This window comes from Thunnus thynnus, chromosome 3 (genome assembly GCF_963924715.1).
Source record: "Thunnus thynnus chromosome 3, fThuThy2.1, whole genome shotgun sequence".
In the NCBI taxonomy this organism is placed as follows: domain Eukaryota; kingdom Metazoa; phylum Chordata; class Actinopteri; order Scombriformes; family Scombridae; genus Thunnus; species Thunnus thynnus.
In genome coordinates, this window is record NC_089519.1 from 7,420,019 (window position 1) to 7,440,488 (window position 20,470).

Below are 20,470 nucleotides of genomic sequence, written 5' to 3' on the forward strand. Positions count from 1 at the left end.
TTTGCACGCCTCTCCTCTGCCTTTTCTAGCCTTCATTCCATCTCTTTCAGTTTCAAACATTTGTGCAGTGTTGTCCTAACCTTATGTATGTCTTTCTTTGTTTTCCCCCACCCATATGTCCTTGTTCTCCCCTGTTCTCTCCCTCCATCACATGCAGCGTTGGCTCCATTTTATGATGGCATCCGCTCCACCTCTGCCTGCACGTTTGAAGCCTGCTGTTTTAAGACAGTTTTATTACAGTGTGTCTTGGTTCTCTCTGCACTGGCAGATCTGAGAGGATGGTAGCATTTAGGGCAGCAATGATACAGTAAGAGAGCATTTATCCAGCACTTCCTATGATATGCAGTAATAGCATGTCTATTGGTTTTATCTTGATATACTATTTAATCATGTCCTATTATCTGGACATCCTGCAGTCTGGACATTTCCTGTTTGCTCTGGTGAACTGAGTGCATGCTTTAGACTCTCCATGTTTTAATTGAAGACTGGTTAAACTGAGATTGTGGCCTTTACCCAGCTGAATATGCTGCAGTGTCATATAGTGAGTCATGCATGCATGCAAACATGAGGGAATTTGCCTGACCAAAGCTTTCCATGCATCAAATTAGCAAAGCTTTTTCATCCAGGTGCCTAAACCAATGTTTTTACTGCATGAAACAATTTTTAATTAATATTATGCATAAAAAAACTGAATGTCCTTGTGAACATTTTCCTGTGAATAATTTGTCCTTTGTGGTAAAATTACCATGGTGACATGAAGAGAGGATTTGTTCATGAAGTCAGTGGTTTAATAAAATCAAAGAATGTTCTTTTACATAAACTAATAAAACATTCTACTGTTCAGCGAAGATGATGAAAATGGTTCTCAAATTCTATGAATTGTGAATTATGTTTACTCTAATATAACATTAACATTATAACAAGCTAATATGCTAACAGGCTAGCATACAGTTCTCTGTTAGCATTAAAACAACAGACAGAGCAACAGTAGCACTCTCTTGGAGTTGTTTTTCTGGGTATCTGATGAATGCAAGTTCTATATTCACTTTCCTTTCAATCGGTTTTGTTCTCCACCAATTCCTGAGGGAAATATCTGGCTGTTTGTCAGCCGCTTGGTGCAGAGCAGAGAGCATGCAGTGGGTTTATCAAAGACTTTTGGTTAAAGAGTGGTGAGTGACCATTAGCTTTTCCTGCAGTGACAGGTCAAATCATATGCCATAAGAAACATCTATTATATAGATTTACAATACAACAAAGAAAGATAAATTCTGTGTAGCTGTGATGAAACAGTATTTATTTGACACCAGTCATATACACCTTGTTGCTATGTGTATCAAACAACCAGCAGTACGAAAGTTTGTTCTTGCACAAAATGTCACCAAAGGAAAAGACACATTCACATTTGTAAGCCAGTTTTTCGGCAGTAATTGTTCTTTGGAAGTTCGTTCAGAAATCAAGGAAGGGTTGATGTATTTCAAAACACAACAGGTATGATTCAGGAAGACTTTTTTTTTTTTTTTTTTAACCCATCCTTTTTCTACTTACTGATGCATTCAATGCACCGTATGTCTTTGCATAATCATCCAAATTTAGGAAGAGTTGGTCTCGCTCAGTGAAACCAAGAGGTTAGTACTAAGACTTGTGCATGTGTCCGAGTTCGTGTATATCGAATAAAATGCAGGCTTCACGTGAGCAATGTGGAAGATCTGCTACATTATATACATGGCTGAACGACATTCAGCGTCTACCAGACAGCATGATTTACAGCAGAGGTGAAGGAGGAAGAAGGTTTATGTACAATATATCTGGGCTCTGGGTGGGTGAAGCCTTGTGATGCCCTGCTCAAATAATTGGTACATCCTTCTTACATTTCCTAAAATCTGGAAAACCAGAGCTACAGATACATGGTGAAGCGTTAAGTCCAGTTTTGTGGTTGGTTTGCAGCGTTGGCTGATCTGGACCACGTGGTGCAACTGTGGTGGCTGAGGTATGAGGCTTGTGGTGTTCACTCATATTTCAACACTTCCTCTCACTTCCTTCCATCCTTTTCTCACCCACCAGATGACACATAGCTGTGGGAACTTCAAAGAGGACAGGAGGCAAAGTAATGGTACGATCACACAAAGTATTACTAGCAAGATGATTTTTTTTCTTTTCTCTTAGACTTTCCATCCTACATTACTGTATCAGTGCAAGCACACTAACTACTGTTGCAGTGCATGTTTTAAGCACTCACTGTGAAGAAAAAGCTTAAACAACTTAAGTAAGTGATGGCAGGTCAGGAGCAACATGCCTTTCTTAGGTAAAGATAGTGAATCCTTTGTGTGAGCGTAGCTTAGGGATGTATGGCGCTAAGTGTTGGGACAGGAGTGGTATCGCTGTCCTAAGTTCTCCTCTGGGGTTGTCAGTGATCAGGGGGACATGGTTTTTAGGAGGCACCCAGTCATCGAGCGGTGCTGCCGGACACAGAGCTGCTGCCTGAGCTGGAGCCACTGGAGCCCCGGTCTTCATAGATGGAAATCTCTATCTGGTGAAAGTAGTTAGGGACCAAGATTTTTTCCATGGAGTAATGGTTAAATTGAATAGAAAAAGATAAATGTGAATGTTTTTTGTTTACTTGCAACTGCAAACACTGAGTAAGGATACGACACGCATTCCCCTCTCTATGGGATCTGTGATGAGCAGACCTCTGGGAGCATAGATCTTCTCATTCTGCTCTTGAATGTACTTGGCTATCTTCTTCAATACCTGACACACGGATGGAGAAAAAGAGAGAGAGAAACGGTACGGAATCAAAGGCATGTTAAAGGACAGGTTCACAATTTTTCAACTCAGTCTTAAATCAACAGTCAGGTGCCCATATGAATATTGAAACAGATTTTTGCTCGCTATAATCATCCCTCCTGTTCATACTGGCTATTAGAAGATCTCCTCTAAATGCGCTTATAATGTTTAAGCAAAACTGTATTCAAAAGTTGTTCAAAGATAATATGAGGCTTCAGAGTGTCTGAGTTAGTCAAATAAAGTTGATATCTTCCATAGTCACAGTCTTTTTAGAAAAATTCCCTCTTTGTGTCTTGACGGACAGTGTTTTCCGGTTCAGCTGCAGTGGAAGGATTGTAACAAAAAGAAGGAATTTAGCACTAAAAAGACAATAACTTTTAAAGATATTGACTTCATTTGACTAATTTGGACAGCTGACACCTCATATTGGCTTCAAATAAACTTTTAAATATTTTTTTTGCACAGAAGAGCGTTATGAAGGGATTTCTTAATGTCCAGTATGAACAGGGGGAATGATTACGGCAAGAAAAACATGAGTCATTGTTGATTTGGGCACCTGACTATTGTTTTAGAAAGGCCTTGAAACTTAATCCCCACACTTTATCATTAAAATGCATGAGGTCGTAGATCGCCAGTCTGACCTTCTCATAGCGTGTCTCCATGCAGAGGAAGATAAGATATGCTGTAGCACAGGCCAGACAACCCTCCAGATAGGACTGGCCTCCAATCTTTTCTGCCTCTGCGTAGTAGTTATTCAGTGTCTTCACAGTGTCCTCAAACAGTGTCCGCTCAATCTGGAGACACATGGACAGAATCACGGGTAGTAACAGAAAATATTAGTTTTCAAGATGTAAACCAAAATTTAAACTAACTTATTCTTCATCTTTAAAGTCTCCCTCCACTCAAAAACCTTGTTGCTGCAGTTGGATGTTTGAGCTTCACTGTGCAGAGTTTGTTTTTACATTCATCTGCTGAAAGTGGAAAGTTTCTCTGAGCTCACTGAAAATCAGATTTTTTGGGGCGGGTCTATGAGCAGGATTTATGACATCACAATGAGTTTGGACCCAATCGTGGTCCAATATGTAACTTACACAAGTGTGAAACTTGAAGCCTCCAGTGCACAAACACTGAGAATGGACTTTACAGTGACGTAGGAGACATCTTGTGTCCAGCTGTTAAACTTTTTTAAACAAACAATATTTGCATATTTTTAAGATTCTGGGATTTTTAATGAGAGAGACGGAGGAAATCATAGATATAAAACACTAGATGGGACGTTACGTCATACCTCATGGGATAACCATCTGCCATCTTAATCTAGGTACTGTTCACAATCGCCACCAGCGGGCAGCAACTATGGATGTCAGCTATGCAGCACCTATTGCTTTACTAAAAGGACCAAAGAGACCAGGGATACTGGCATCACTTTCCACACATCAGTATATAGTAGATGAGATACTTATTTTCTACATATTGGCCAACTAAAGCAGTTAGTGAACTAGGTAACCTCTCTGTTAGCTACCAAGTGACAGACTGGCTGAGTTCTAAGTCAAAGTTACTGCTGATTGCGAGCTCTCAACAGCATTGATCTGTTAGCTAAACAGATAAGTTATAACCAGCGAACATTGTTTTAATGTTAGCTACACTAACTTAGAGCTCAAAGGTAACGTTTAGTAACGTTATAACAAAGTTATTAATATTACTCTAACATTTGACCGCTAAGCAGCTGATTCCATGCTGATCAAATGTTAAGTAAACATACAACATGGTAACGACAAGGAGAAGTGCATTTATTTATTTCCTGAATTTATCTATGAATTTTTTTCCATGTACTTTAGGATATTAGCAGTGTTAATGAGTATTTGCCAGTGAGTTAGTGTGTGTGTGTGTGTATGTATGCATTTTTCTATCCTTGGGACCGTCTCTGGTATAAACATTGACTTTATTGGGACCAATAGTTGTCATGGGGAGCAAAGCCCGGTCCTAATGCGGCAAAACGTCATTTCTGAGGTCCTGGTTAGGGTTAAGGTTAGGCTGTACAAAATGAATGGAGTCAATGCAATGTCCTAACAAGGATAGCTGTGCAAACTTGGGTGTGTGTGTGTGTGTGTGAGAGAGAGAGAAAGAGAGAGAGAGAGATTTATCTTGCCTTATGTACAATTTATGACATTAATAAATATATTAATATACTAGAGTAGGTGTGTTTCCCTCTTGTGTTTCTGATTGTAACTGCCTGCAAATATAGGCCATAATAGTCAATCTATTTAGGATTTCCACATAAAAGGTATTCCTTAATGTAGTATATTAGCCATTCAGAATGCCAAAGAAAGTTCTTACATATTAAGTTCAGGCAACATTGAAAAAATAAAATCATTGTCTGCAAGATTATCGTCATGATTGAAAGCATGATTTGTTCTCCTGGAGCTTTAATAATCAAACTCCTACCAGAATCTTTGTTTTTTTAGTTCAGTCTAGACAGGCACAGTTCTCTTATGCTCATTACTTTGAATAAAAAAACAGTATGTGTTGGTAGAAAAATACAAGGATTATAAATAGAACATAAGCCTCTTTCAACATAGGTTCCAAACACAGCAAGTTTAAAACTGGACCCAGGTAAGATGGCTACCATATGGCTCCATCCCAGAATGTCAAGTCACTATGTCAGGTCGCATCTAGAGTTTTATATCTATGGAGGAGATGTCATTTTAAACATTTTAAAGTGGTAATTATACATTTTTGTGGGAAAACCATATTAGCCACAAATTATTGCAGAGTATTGTTACATGTCTTAGTACATGTCGGAGGGGAGCTTTAAAGTCACCTGGTGAGTAGAACAGTTTTCATTGTTTTGGTTACAGGTTTAGTTCCCAAAATGCAACTGTAAACAACAACATCACTTCATTTCTGTTAATGATGTCATTAATTAAACTAACACTGTTTTTGCTTTGTATAGTCACCTCTCCTTCAACATTGCACATCTGTAACCACTGTTAATATCTCTCTAAAGGAAACAAAGCTTTCCTGTACAGTGCTAAGATATCCATGTAAAGCAGGGTTAAGAAAACAATTTGTTTGTATTCTACTCATTAATTACAGCATAGCAATCAGTGTTTTGAATTTAGCCGGTATTATCCCTTCCAACATGAAGACATGTGAAACCTTTTTAAGAGACATGCCTACTATTAATGTTTTAATTAGTAAATATCTACCTACACATGCACGCCACACTGGCATCACCTCATACCAAGCACTATGATAGCTACAAATATACATCCAGATGCAGGTGTGGTTCACTTGGAACTTGTCAAGGATAAAAGGGCAACACAATAAGCAAACACAGCACAGCACTGCTTTTTGACTCCTCACCCTGCTCTCCAGCTCAGAGGGGAACTTGGTCTGGAACTTGCAGGTGGTTCCCTCGCTATAGTCTCTCTGGATGAAGACTTTGTTGGCCAGAGATGCACTGTGCCTCAACTCCTGCAGGTTGTGGAACTAAGGAGGAGGAGACAAATAAAACAAGGTTTGATACAGTGTCTCTTTAATGAGTCCCCAGAGTTAAGCCTACTCAGTTATAATGTGTGCAAACAGTGGCTGATGTTTTGGTCTGTGGAAGTAAAGGATGATGGAGGAGAATGTGATCCATCACTTTATGGCTCGGTGTCTGCACTCATTTCTGCCCTGTTTGCTGTTGGAGCAAAGCCCAGCTTTTGGACATACTATCTTTTCCTCACACACTTTCATTCTCTCTCTCTCTTTCTCTCTCTCTGGTGTTACAGGGAGGTAAACCTTGCAGGAGTGGGGCAACATTTCACTACAGCTCACAACAGATCGATCAGGCGGAACACGATGAAACAGACTGATAAAGAGCCAAATCTTGCAACTCTTTAAATCTCAAATATTTTTGCAGTGAATTTGGATTATCCTAAATGTGAGTGTTGGTTTGTTCCCCCCAATGAATCATTATCATTTTTGCATTCTATCAAACTGACAGCGAGAGAGAGAGAGAGAGAGAGATACTGGAAAAGCAGTGAGGAAGGTTTAGGGCGGCGTGGCTTCTGTCCATGGTGCTGAACGGGGTTTGTCGGTGTGTGTGTGTGTGTGTGTGTGTGTGGTCACTGGTCAACACAGTGGCCTGTCACCGGATTAACGGGGCGTCTCAACACACAAAAACAGATCTGCTTTCACCAAAACAGCTTAACATCGAGGCGAGGATCCACTGATTCTGCCCCATTTCTGTTTCCATTAAGGTCAGCTGACTTTCAAAATTCCCGTTAATGAGGTCCTCTCTTTAAAAAAATGCTCACAGGAGGACGAAACTAGCGAGATAATGTAGGACACAGTCGTCTGTCCTGATTCAGTGTGGCACAGTTTGAACGTGAGCCGTCTCAATGCCCTCATTGACCATGTGAACTGCAGCCGCGCTGGTTTCACTGAAATGATAATTATTATTGTTCATGCTGGTAAAGGAAACCTCAGATAATGTGCCAGTCTTACCTCTGTCGCCATGTTGCCATCCGTGGCCGTAGGGACGAGTCCCTGCATGCGCTGAAATCGCTTTAGTGGGACACAGGGACGGATTGGAGGAGTGCAGGGGGGAGGGGCGGGGAGGAGGCGAGCGGAGGGTGAGCCGCGGGGGGGCGGGGTCAAGGGGCGGGACTTATACGAGTACAGTGTTAAGGTCATACCAATTTGGCTTTTTTTTGTGAGTTTGGACTCTTAATTTAACCAACTTACAATTTAATGTTCAATTTCTATTGTATGGAAGCAAAATAAAGTATTCATTGTTTTTGGCCATATTGTGGGACACTGGAAACAGCTGTAAACACAACATTTCCCCCTAAAATTGACATGCAACAGTTGCCCATCCAGTGGACATGAAGCAACATATAGCTTTCAGTTGAGTCGTGTTTCTGATCACCTGACAAATACAAGTTCAAAATTCACTCTTTTAGCTTGGTTTTGTTCTCCACCAACACATTAGGGAATTATCTGGTAAATGCTCCTTTCAGCTAGACGCTACCTTCAGCCCTGTTTACACCTGGCATTCACTTGTGTCTTGGGCGATCTGATCACAAGTGGACAGCTTTAAGTACACCAGTTCACACCAGGCACTAGAATGTGTCTCCATATGCCTCTCGAGTGACCACGTGTGATCAGATCTCACTTCCCCGCTCTATATGCAGATAAACACGTACATCATTTCCGTTTGCAAACACCAAATGCGTTGTTGTTTTTAACTGGCAGGAGGCAGCAACGCACCACCTGTGTCTAGTCTGCCAGAAATTCAAAAATATGGCTAGAGAATCCGTTTTGCCTGTTGTTGTGGCTTCCTGTTGTTGTTTCGCACTTTAATATGACACGGTTTGCAAATGAGTACATACTTCTGCTCATGCAGAGTCACTGGAGTAGGCAGTCTTTCAGTAAGACCCAGGACACATTTTTGTACACTTCTAAAAAAAAATGTGGCCACACATGGCCCAGACCACCTCCGAATGTCGCCTGAGCAATCAGAACTGGGTGCATTCACATCTGTACTTAGAGTTGTCCACTTGTGATCATATCACCCAAGACACATTTTAATGCCAGTTGTGAACGAGGCCTTTATCTGTCTACTTCCTTCTGAGCAGATAGCATACAGTGGGTTTATTGGAGCTTTTTCACTGAAAAAAAAACTGCTACCAAAAAACAAGGCTTATGAGAGCAGTGAGGGTGAACCAACAAACAATTATAAGTTAACAATAAGTTGAAAGACGCTAAAGTGCTCCACAGAGCTGAAGAGAACTGCAGAGTCGGCTGATAATTCTTCATGGCTATGGCTTCATCACAAGCGATTCTGCTCACATTACACATACTCATTTGGTCCATTGTTTATATAAAACATTGAAAAGAGCAGCTGTAAGGATATTCTTATAAGCACTTAATACATACTGCAATTGTGAAATTTCTAAAAACTTAATATTGATACTTCAACTGTTATTGCATTGAAATTTTTTACTTTGAAAACTATCTACTTGAATTTGTTTGGATTTCAGCAGCCAAGGTAATTTCAAGTTGTGCAATTTCAAAAACTTGTAGCAGAAGTATCTAATGTTCAGAAATTACACTCAAGTTGTTCAAATTAAATTAGTCATTTTTGGATCCAAAAAATTCCAGTCAACAACTCAAAATGCTTAAGTTTGACCGGTGAAGGTCAAACATCAGAATTCAACATGAGTTTCAAACTTAAACATTGGGTTTAAGTCAAGTATGAATGGAACTGATCAGATCTCTGTCCAAGCAGTTTGCGTTCTGTCAGAAACGTTTTCAGTTTTTGAAATTGCAAAACCCCAAGCATTCAGTAGTAATGAAATTTTACAATTAGGTATTCAGTTGCTTATTAAATTAAAATTATTATGGTCGTTTTTCTTGGCCTCCATACAACTGAGGCAAAGACACCAGCTTCTTTAAGAACACCTCCAACTCAAAAAGAAAATACTTACCACTTTTGACTTTGAGTTAATCAAATCATCACAGAGTTTATTTCAATATTGGCATATTTCAACCATAAAATAAGGGCCATTATATACAGAATGAATCATTAGGTCAAATAATTACTTGGACTTTTGGAGTTTTAAATTAAATATATTAGATATAGAACAATTTACAGTAACAGTTTATATATGATTACAATAAAAGCAAAGCATACAATTACAATCATCTGTGTCTGAATCATGATTAAAACAAACGTTGCATCTAGGATCCACTTCTTGGGTTACAATGCCACCACACCAATTCTTTTAAGTCCTGCTTGCAAGAGTGTGAGGCTCTGCTGACAGTTTAAGTTGGTTGTGCAGCCCATTCAAATGACTTAACTCCAGTTGGGCTGACTTTGATCCAGTTAGAGGTAAAACATGGGTTCCAAGGACCTGTAGCTCAAGGAGACTTTTAGGCTGCTGTTATACTCCAAAAAGCTCATTTCACATGTCCACATACGAAAAATGACGACCAAATTGAAGCACCAATTTGATCATTACGAGAAGCTTTGTCCATATTTTTACTCCAGTACACCATCACTGGCAACATGTCAGACATAATGTGATTCATTGCAGGCCATGCATTTTCAGTTTACTGCCATAGAGTTATCATAGTCTCACAGCATGTAATGTCTGCTCCCTTTGTGCCTAAGCTCCTCAAGCTGGTGGGAAATAAGTAAACCTCACTCACGAGTCACAGTGAGTATTCCTGTATTTCACTGGCAGAACCGCACTTGAAATCAAATTTAGAGTTTGCACAACATGCTCTTGAAGATGGCTCTGTGGGCAAATACCAGCATACTTACAGCCTTGAGGTCTCTCAAATAATGTGCATGCCAACAGGAGGAGCACATAGGTTGCAACGGGTGCAGACAACTAGTAACACAAGAAGTAAACCAAAACCACTGGCCTTGAAGACTTGGACAAACTCAGAATTAATCAGCTGACATTGGTGACCAGCTGCAAGTGGATTGGGGGGTTGAGTATGTGAAAAAAAAGTTTGGCTGGCCAGCCTGCGCACATTGTGGCAATCAAAGCCAAACACAAAGCTTCTTTTGGTCGTACATCCATGATTTTGTTCATCAGAACACAGAGAATTCAAAATAGTTTGGAGTACACAGCCATCCTCACGTCAAATTCATCACCAATCTAAAAATATGCAAAATTTATACAATTCTTGATCGTACAGAAAAGTCCCCACAGTTGAACTGCTACACAGGGCTGCATTTTAAGATATCAGCATTCAAGTCTGATCAACTTTGTGGCAAGCCGAAGCACGTAAAAGCAAAACCACTGACATCCTGTAAGCTTATCTGTTACACTCAACAGCGCCAGCCCAATCCTGGCCTCCACCCTGCATGCTTTGCACTTCCTTCTGCTCAGCAAAGGGCAAAAATAAGGTCCTTTAATTTTAGAGCCATTGTGCTCTGTAGTAAGTCTCATTGATCCATAAGGTCCAGTTTTTCATTGAGAACTGAAACAGGAAATATCTAACATATTACAGTAGAAGTCCTATAGGCAACACGAATAGCTAAGGAGGGATGCAACTGGAAAAGGCAGAAAGGTTCTTGGTGTTCAATATGGGAGGTATCTGAACAGATATGAGTGCTCAAAGTTGAAAACCAAGGCTTGTGTTAGGGTTTCAGTAACTTGTTGAAGGGCTCAGGTGCAAACGGTGGATGACCTCCCAAGAGAGACAAGACTGACATGCCATCTCATTGTAACTTGATGAGAGAGGAATTACAGGCAGCACAAACAAACACAGTCTCTCTCTGGGCCTCTGGAGCTGAAGAAGAAACAGAAATAAGACAATGTGATCAGTCAAAAGTCAAAGAGCAGATAAGAAAGAGGAACAGAGACAGGAGACTGTGCTTTGACATGATGCAACTGTCATGCAATTTTATCAATCAGTCACCTGTCGACATGAAATATTCGAACATTCTCCCTTCTCACCTGTTGCTCCCATGCAAGATCTCAGCACTTTGAAAGAGCAGCATCGGGAACAAAAGCTGTTGCCACAGTTACTGCAGTTCCTCTGAAATAGGAAGAGACATCGTGTTGAAGCTTGTGCCAATGGAAAAGTAAGACAAAATTAAATATGATGATGACGCGATGCCTAAATATATCTTTAAACAAGTTTTCAGTCTCACCCTTTTCTTCAGCACTGAGAAGACGGCATTGCAGCTAGAACAGTTGCCTTTGTAGACAGAAAAAGAAACATAACATTATGAAAAGCATCTGTTCACAAAACGCTCTTCTTTCATCACTGAGGTATAATAAGAGGGAGGAAAAAAAATACAGTGTCAGAGCAGACTGACCTGTGCTGGTGGTGGGGTAACGTTTACGCAGTTTCTCTGTCAGCTTGGACACTTTGCTGCGTATTGGTTCGTTGCGACTCAGGAGACCATTTTCAGAGATGGTGTCATACTCAGGAGCTCCAAGCGGCCCATCATCATCCTCCTAAAGAAGATGGAGGAGGAGGGAGAGACAAAGAGAAAGGCAGACTGAATGAGACACTTACCTACACTGTAAGCTACAGTAATTGGAGTAAGTCTTTTATAGTATGAAAACCTGGCCAGAATACTGAGCCGAACTCAGCAGTACAGCTGAACTGGATGAAATTTATTATTACAATTACAGCCAGTTTAACTGATAGATGTTTGGCAAATGAATCAAGCATGATGATGGCAAATACTTGGACTACTAGGGAGATAGATCGAGGGAACAAACATGCATGTACATGGAAAAATGGATGTATGTTTATACAGGATCTATTTGCTTAAAATGAGGACACCAAACCCCTCATAGAGCTGAGAAAACAATACTTCTCTATACTTACCTACATGTTGCACAAATAAGACTTGTTAAAAAGACCTGTTCCCACTTTCTGGAAACTTAAAGCTGGGTGATGTTATTTATTACCAGTGTGCAAAATACCCTGTGACAATGGGGAGTCCTGGTGCCGAACAGAGTAGCCATACATCAGCAACTAGATCCCAGTAACTATACAAGAACGAGTGCAGTTGTGTATCGTGTATTGAACGTTTTACATATGCCGAGGCGGAGCAAACTGCATTCAAATGACATAAATGCTTTGACTGAAATATATATTGTTATTTTGTTATATAAAATAAACCTTACTGTGTCGATAAATGGAAAATAATCAGACACGTTGTTGAGACCCCGTTCAAATTTAATTTTCAGATTTTCAGGGGATCCAAGCTGTTAATTAGGCCTAAGAGTTCACTGACAGGCAAAACTACCACTTCACATGACAGCAATAAGATGATACAAGAGGACCAGAGAGTTAGAGGGCAATGAATTAGAAGGAAATAGTCTCAACAAAATAAAAGGATAACGATGAATGTCAAAAAAAAAACAAAAAAAATGTCTGCCCTCAACATACAAGGCTTTCAGAGAACAGGTCAACTTGTTTCTCTTTGGTGTGCAAAAAAACACCAATTAGCATAAGGAAACGTGACTTAAAGCATGATGTATATGTCATTATGCACCAAGTTAAATTTGTGTTTCATATGCTGTAATTAAATACCTAAATGTTTACAATATGGTTTCCATCAAAACACACACACACAACATAAGATTAGTGGGTCCATCTCACTAAATCGGTTTGAGGAGGGAAAAGCTGATGTCAATGACACAATATGACGTATCTATGGTGATGAACAATGACCAGATGTCCTTGTGCAATGGTTTCACTGGAGCCACAATTATGGGCCTGCAAATTATACAGCACTACCTATCACTACTGCATACTCATGCTCAGGGAACAGACACAGGAACAGACGGATGGATGGACTGATGGAGGGTTACCGGGAAATCTACTCACCACTAAAACCAAAGGCGTTTCCTTCTCGAGAAGCAGAACAACACATGAGAACGACGTTACCCACAAGCATTGATATTCAGTGTGACTACACATGAACATACATACAAAACCAGGCTTCAACGAGCAAAGCAGGAGCTACACCACAAAAGTAACCTCACACAAGCTTCCAACACATGAAATAGTTGTATAATAAAACAGTTCATGTGTTAAGTGGGTTTATAAAAGCAAAATTACTGAGTGGCAGTGCACTAGCCTCTTCTAAACAGAGGTGGGGTGACACACTCACCTGCAGGGAAATTGCATTTTCCTGAGTGCAGAGGAAAGCAGAAAGAAAACAGGAAGTAACAGGAAATATGTCGTCAGCATGAAAGGGGTTTTTCACATTTAACGCAGAGATATGAGAGAGGTATCGATCTTCCCATCTAACTCTCTGCAAGACAGCAAATAAGCATATTACCCAAGATGTTGTACTATTCCTTTTACATTTACCAGCACATGGCTGCTGTAAAGATTCTTTTTACCCTGATGTGTCTTTTATCACTTATCTAACAAAACACATCTGACGCCCGGATGTCCATAATTCCAACATCAGATCTGATATTATGAGGAAGAAGTTAAAGGTTGCCGAAGAATAAAAGCAAGGGATCCCAGATTTGGGTAAAAAGTTTTAGGATTGTATTTACCTCGATAGCATCCTTAAATTCATCATCAGGCTCTGCCTCCTCAGCTTCCTCCACACTGCCGGGAGACAGATCCTGCAGTAAAACACACACACATTAATTCATAAATACTTGTTGTAAAAGCACCTCAGACTGCTGCAGGGTGATCAACAGATATTCTTTAACCTTGATCACAGATGAACATAATATTATTTTTGATGGGTGAATTTTTCAATTCACTGTTGCCTTGTTGTGACCATGAGGCCTCCAGAAACATAAAGTCACATGAATCTGACCCCTTTCTATGCCTTTGGCTGAGAATAAAGTCACAACAGGATGGAGCAAATCCATGCAGGGATATGCATTATGGTACTGGGTGAATACATTGAGAGCATGGGTTAAACTGGATAAGAAGCTTACAGCCATGGTTGGTTTTAATGTAAACCACGACCACTAAATCCTTCAGTGTTCAAACCCACATGCACTTTTCTCCACACTGTCCTCCATCTGCTCACCTCCAGACTAGTTGGTGTGGGGGTTCTGTCCAATATGTTGCCCTGTTCATGTTCTTCACATGTCACCTCTGAGGCCTGGACCTGGCCCACATGAAACAGCTTCCTAAGGTCCAACAAAACTGGAACAAAAGAAATAACACTTGACTTTACTTTCTTAAAGGGATAGTTCACATTTTTTTTGAAGTGGTAGTTGTATGAGGCTGTAGATCAGATCAGCTGTTCGGGTCGGAAAGTGCTGTTGCAGCGTAGTACAGTGTGCGGCATGCGTAGGAATACAGAATGGTTGAGAAAATGTAGTGCAAAAGGAGAGGGCTGTCTGATGGTGAGGTAAAGTGGTGAAAATATTCTAAATATAGCATACACTTAATTATTACACTATATTTTTAGGTTGCCCTTTTTCTTTTAGGTGGCTAAAATATGTTTTGTTGCTGTCCACGGCAGTACTTTGTTTAGCTTCTGTGCCGGTACTCCTGCCTGCTTCTCCAAACTGGAGGATGCGGACCACCATATACTGCAAGTAATACACTGACTATGGATAAGTACGACCCCACATGCGAAATGTCTCTTTAAGTTAACCTGTTAGTGTACGTCCATGCTGTTATTTGACAGGATGAACTCACCTCTGCAGAAGTCTCTGTTCCACAGGAAGATGGCGCTGTTGAGCCCGGCAAGCACCCAGCCCACAGGAGCAACATAGAGCAGACTCAACACTATTAAAATGCCTCCATAGAACCTGGAGGGGGATTTAACAAATGTCAGGTCACACCACTATGTAAGTGACTGATCAGCCAGTACATTCTTACAGTGATTAACACAGTAACCTTGGTGTGAATAAGACAGTATTACACATAAGCTGTTCACAAGAGTCACCCCGCAAATTATGTTACAACATCAGTTTCCCTTCAGTGAAACTAGAATACTCAATGGCTTTATTTGTTTATGCTTATACCGGATTTGACACTGTTTGGTTTAAAGTAACCACAAGTTAGTACTACTGTAGTAAATCTATGTAAATATGGCTACTGACAACATCAGTACAGAAACAAATAACCAAAGACAGCAGCTCTTGAGTAATGACTCCTCAGCTACACAAGGCCATCTCTGTGTGTTTTATGTGTGTGTTCACATGCAGACCTTGATGACTTGGTGTGATTGTCCCAGTACAGGACCTTGTAAAGAGTTTCAGCTGACTGACAGGCAGAGGACAGCATGTCATCCAGGTGCTTCAACCTGGTGAAGACAGAAAACATGAGCCCACCCACAAACACAAACACCAGAAGAACAAAGATACACTTCCACCCACACAATAACAAATGTCCTGTACAAATGTCACATATATGTAGGACACATGAGTACAAGGCACAGTGTGTAAACTTGTTCCAAAGAGGGCAACTGATGAATATTTTCATTGTCAGTCTATGAATTACTTTTTCTATTAAATCTTTAATTTATAAATCATTATTATAAGATTAATATTGAGATTAAGACCTTCTTTATCGTCATTTCTCAGCACTCACATCCAAGGTTAATGATGGTAATGGCTATAATGGTACAGTCTGTGACCACTAGCAGAGCTGTAGTTGTTGGTTTTGATGATCGACCCCATACAAGTTTGTAATGTGCTGTACACGGTATCAATGTGGCCATAAAAGTAAGACTGAAAGTAGATATAAACAATGCAGGATAAAAGGAAAACATGTTTTACGAGGTATGAAATGAATTGAACAAGTTTGTAAGGCCTCGAGAGTATCCATTTTTGATGAAAAATAGTGAAAAAATGTGGTGAATCTTTGGATTTTGAACTGTTGATCAGACAAAACTTGACCTTTGGCTCTAAGACATCATAACAGGCATTTTTGCTACTTTTTGGCATTTTATAGACAAAACAATATCAATTGATAGATTAAGCGATAATGAAAATAGTCATTAGTTGCAGCCCTAAACAAATCTTTACAAAAGTGACTGCGACACAGAGGTGAGCAGCACATAATGCAAAGTGGAGTGGCATCTACTCCACAATTTTTTGCAAACAAATTGAGATCCAGATCTGGATTAAATACCCAAAGTCAGTTGCACACATGCGTAAACATGCTCTCATTGCCAAACCATTCAATACAGAACATAACCCAATCCCCTGCAGCATCTGTCTTACAGGTCTTTGACTTCCAGCATAGCCTCCTGTTTAGTGAGGTGCACTGTCTGCAGGTCTCTGCGATGTACAGCATGATAGCGCCTCTTCTGGAGCTCCGCTTCCGAGGATCTGCCCACGCACCTGTCCTGCAGGTAACCCAGGGCAGCAGGCACTGTCACTGCCACCACACCCACTGAGAACCAACCCACTGATACCAGAGAGGTAGACAGAACAGTGAGTAGATAAATTATTCAAGTGTCTTTTTAAACACCACACTAAAGATGGATAAATATTAATGCCTAATGCCTCATCTTACCTTCATTAACAGTGCAGAAGAAGACATTGAGGAATATACAGACAAGCAGAGAGCACACGGGCATCTTCCACCTGAGGGATAAAAAAATCAACATGGAAAACTGCAATATAAATATGGCTTCCTGCTATCCAGGCCAAAAGCAATTACATCAACTGATTGTCAGGCAGGCCACAAATAAACACACATACACACCCGAGCAGGAAGCGTGCCAGCTCCACCACATCTGCAACTGGTTCTAGGAACAGTGCCATTCTCTTATAAGACACAACCATGTTGAGTAGGTCAAAGTTGGGGGTAGACCTCGGGCTCCCCAACTCAGAGGCGTCAGGGGACCCAGGAGTCTCTTTGGATAACGAGTGTACCAGCTCCCCCCGTTCCCCTGCACCCTGCGAGGGGTCCTGGGATGCTGCTGCACTGTGCATCATCATTCCTGTACAGCGTGAGGAAAAGAAAACAATCCTGACAGTGAAAGGGCAAAAAGATTCCTGGCTTAATGTCACAGCCCCCTAAATAAATATGCTCTGGACCCCGCCTATAAAACCTGCTTACATGGAGTTACAAGCAGCATATAAAGCTGCGGGTATGATGTTTAATCTCTATCATCTGATAAATAAACAGCAACAGGTCATGGAGTTGATGTGGTAAACTTTAATTTCCACTTTTCCCAACTTTTAAGTCTCAGCAGAAACCGTGTGACACATTTTTCATCTGGATTCAGGCGGGACAAGCTGAGTGAAATGTGTGTTTATTACATGTGTCTTATTAATGTGTGTTAAGTCTGTGTTTGAAGTGTGTATGAAGCTGTTGATACACATTTTGTTTATGTGGCACAAAGAGCCATAGATTCAGGTCAGTAATACAGCCTTTTCAAGGGTGCACTGCATCTAATGAAAACTATTCTTGGTACTGTAAATTCAGACATTTTTGAGTGTGTTCCTGGTAATTAAAGTTGCAGCCAAGTATTTGATTAAGTACTGTAGTATTGTAGCAATAATAATAGTAAAGGAAAGATTTTAGAGCTGCAACTAAAGATAATTTTCATTATAGATTCATCTATTGATTTCTTTCTCAATTAATTGATTAGTTGCTTTGTCCATAAAATGTCCAAGATGCAACTTAAAATGTCTTGTTTTGTCCCAGTAAACAGTTCAGAAACCAAAGATATTCTGTTAACTATCATAGAAGAATAAAGAAACCAGAAACTGAAGAATCTGGAAACAGAGAATTCTGGCATTTTTTTCTTTTAAAAAATGACTCAGAATGATTCACCGATTGTCAAAATAGTTTGCGATTCATTTTCTGTCAATCAATAAATCAATTTATTGACTAATTGTTGCAGCTGCACAAGATTATTAGAGGGTGTAGTTGGTTTAAGTTTGTCTGAACATTTACTATCTCAAAAAATAGTTAACTGAGACTTAAAAGTTGGGAGAAGTGGAAATTAAAGTTTAAGAGTAGGGATGCACTGATCTGAGTTTATCAATGCCGACACCCAGGCTTTGGGTATCTGCAAATACTGAGTACCGATTTGATACCAGTGTTTAATTAATAAGCTTTATGCCTCACTGTGTGGAAGAGACTGGGATCATTCTTTTATGTGTAAGGCAACATCAGACTTGACTTAAAGATTGCTGTAATAACTTAATAAAACACAATGTAATAAATAAATACATAGATATAAATTTACTGAATAGTTATTTATTAAAATAATAGTATCCAATACCAGATCCAGCTATTTGAGTCAGTATTGGATCGATATCAGATATCAGATATCAGATATCAGATATCAGTATATATATATACTATTTAATAGTATATATATATATTTAGGAATGTGCACATATGATTGTGAACAAAACTTTCTCCCACTTATGTGCATACTCCTGCTATGATCACTGATGTAAACTAATCTTCCAAAGAGCTACTTTCTTACTATACAAGTAATCTTAACCTATCACTCAGCTACATGAGTGGTTTTGCTGTAACACACGAATTTAGACCATTTATTGTGTCCTGAAGAGCACCTGATTCGCTACAATAAGCAACATCCTCAAATCAGGGCCTCAGTGTTGTGGCCTGTGAGATGCTGTCAGACAGGAAAGTTAATGCATGCTGACAGACGGACACTATAAATATCTTATCGTTACTTCAGCCCAGTTAATATGATCTGGGAGATAACTTACCCCGACCTACGTTTTCGACAACAGCCAACTAGAGAAGCAGCAGCAGCAGCAGCAGCAGCAGCAGAGAGGGAAGCTCAGGCGAAACTAGCCGACATCATCCGCCTGCAGGAAGGAAGAGCCTCCACATTCAACGGCCCGGTCAACATGACAGCAGCCCGGACTCCTCCATGAGCATTAATGTGTATAAAAGAAGTACTTTTACAAAAGTGCCGCGCTGTCTGCTGCGAAAACCGCCGGATAAAAGCAGCTATTTTGACTGTTGACGGCTGCTCGGTCCCAGCTAGCTGTTAGCACTTCCTCGTCCAATTCAGGCCAACTAATTGATAGCAGAAGAAGGAGCATATGTCCGATGTAGTCGATCACAGAGTGGTATGATCTTTGGATGATGAAATGAATTGATGTGGATTTTCTTAAAAAAAAAAAAAAAAAGAAACAACACTATGAGGGCTTGTTTGAGGGTTGGATTATTTTGGGCTATTACTGAGGTATAGCCAAACATTCCCCACACAGCAACATTTCCTGTGTTCCTTCATGATTGTTGTCTCACAAACAGTACTGGTTTAAAAAATTTCAACCAGTAAAAGTTGCACGTCCTCTCCTTACTGATAGAGTCTCATTACTGAGTAGAAATGACTAATGGCAAAAGTTAAATTGGCCTTATTTTGTGTGCACATTTGATGGCATTTGTGTCAGCAACTGCAATTTGGAGCTTTGTTTTCACTGCTGCAGGGCGGGTGGGGAGTCAATAAGAGAGAGGGAACAGAGATGACAGCTCATACAGGGAATATAGAAAAAATATGAATGAGGATGGAGGAGAGCAAACAGAAGTATCAGTGTGTCAAAATAGGCAAAACTATGAATCTGATCTCTGTGTAGCAATGCAATTATTTCTTCAAACCTATATAATAAATTGAATTGAACTTTTAATGTTCTGTGTTGCATTGAGAAGTTCACTGGTCCTGAAACACAGATATTCACTTCAGTGGGAAATATAGCCATATAAACACACACACACATAAACTGCCCCTCTTTTTCCTTATTAATACATCCAATCAAACTACTGAGTCAACAAACGGGCAGGGTGTGATGGGACGTGACTATCTCCTGGGACACTAGAGTGATTCCATTAAGCCTTAATGAAACAGTTTAGCAGCTGCAGCAGGTTCATAAGTACCTAATCATTTATAACTCCTCCACACAGCAGCAGCAACAAGCTCTTTGAGGACATATGAGAACATGTGATGTGTGATACTACTGATGCCTATGAGAGAAAGAGCAAGACAGAGTGAAACAGGAGGGAATGGACAGTTACCTGCAAAACAAAAAAGAGTTATAGTAAATCTACTGCATATTCTGGCTAAAAGTAACTTATCTGTTTTGCTCCCTAAAGTCTATACAGAATATCTTAGTGATTATTGTGTGAATGGGAGAAAGTTGACCTAAGGTCAGGAATAAACAATACAGAAATCACCCTGTGTAGAGAAGGGCAGCAGAGAAAAAGATGTCAACAACAACTACTGACT

At 40.1% G+C, this 20,470-nt stretch overlaps 2 protein-coding genes across 6 annotated transcripts; both read right to left on the minus strand.

The window, feature by feature from the left end:
• Nucleotides 1-1,277: 1,277 nt before the first annotated feature.
• golga7ba (golgin A7 family, member Ba) lies at nt 1,278-7,405 on the minus strand. Of its 2 annotated transcripts, XR_010925940.1 has the most exons (6): nt 7,279-7,405; nt 6,151-6,276; nt 3,426-3,578; nt 2,647-2,748; nt 2,294-2,527; nt 1,278-2,081 (listed from the first exon to the last, which is right to left on the minus strand). XR_010925940.1 is itself a non-coding variant. In XM_067583136.1 (5 exons), the coding sequence occupies exons 1-5, from the start codon at nt 7,324-7,326 to the stop codon at nt 2,444-2,446; spliced, it is 513 nt and encodes a 170-aa protein (XP_067439237.1). In that variant the 5' UTR covers nt 7,327-7,405; the 3' UTR covers nt 1,278-2,443. The 2 variants fall into 2 exon arrangements, 1 of the variants encoding a protein (XP_067439237.1); XM_067583136.1 differs by having other exon boundaries at nt 1,278-2,527.
• A 1,868-nt stretch (nt 7,406-9,273) lies between these two features.
• zfyve27 (zinc finger, FYVE domain containing 27) lies at nt 9,274-19,289 on the minus strand. Of its 4 annotated transcripts, none has more exons than XM_067583162.1 (13): nt 18,958-19,285; nt 16,957-17,194; nt 16,765-16,835; nt 16,470-16,656; nt 15,452-15,547; nt 14,938-15,050; nt 14,318-14,436; nt 13,827-13,898; nt 13,430-13,450; nt 11,615-11,756; nt 11,447-11,493; nt 11,250-11,331; nt 9,274-11,082 (listed from the first exon to the last, which is right to left on the minus strand). In XM_067583162.1, exons 2-13 carry the CDS (start codon nt 17,190-17,192, stop codon nt 11,012-11,014), a joined length of 1,257 nt encoding a protein of 418 aa, XP_067439263.1. In that variant the 5' UTR covers nt 17,193-17,194; nt 18,958-19,285; the 3' UTR covers nt 9,274-11,011. The 4 variants fall into 4 exon arrangements, with proteins under 4 accessions (XP_067439263.1, XP_067439253.1, XP_067439272.1 ...); XM_067583152.1 differs by having other exon boundaries at nt 18,948-19,284; XM_067583171.1 differs by lacking the exon at nt 13,430-13,450 and having other exon boundaries at nt 18,948-19,283.
• Between the last annotated feature and the right edge of the window lie 1,181 nt (nt 19,290-20,470).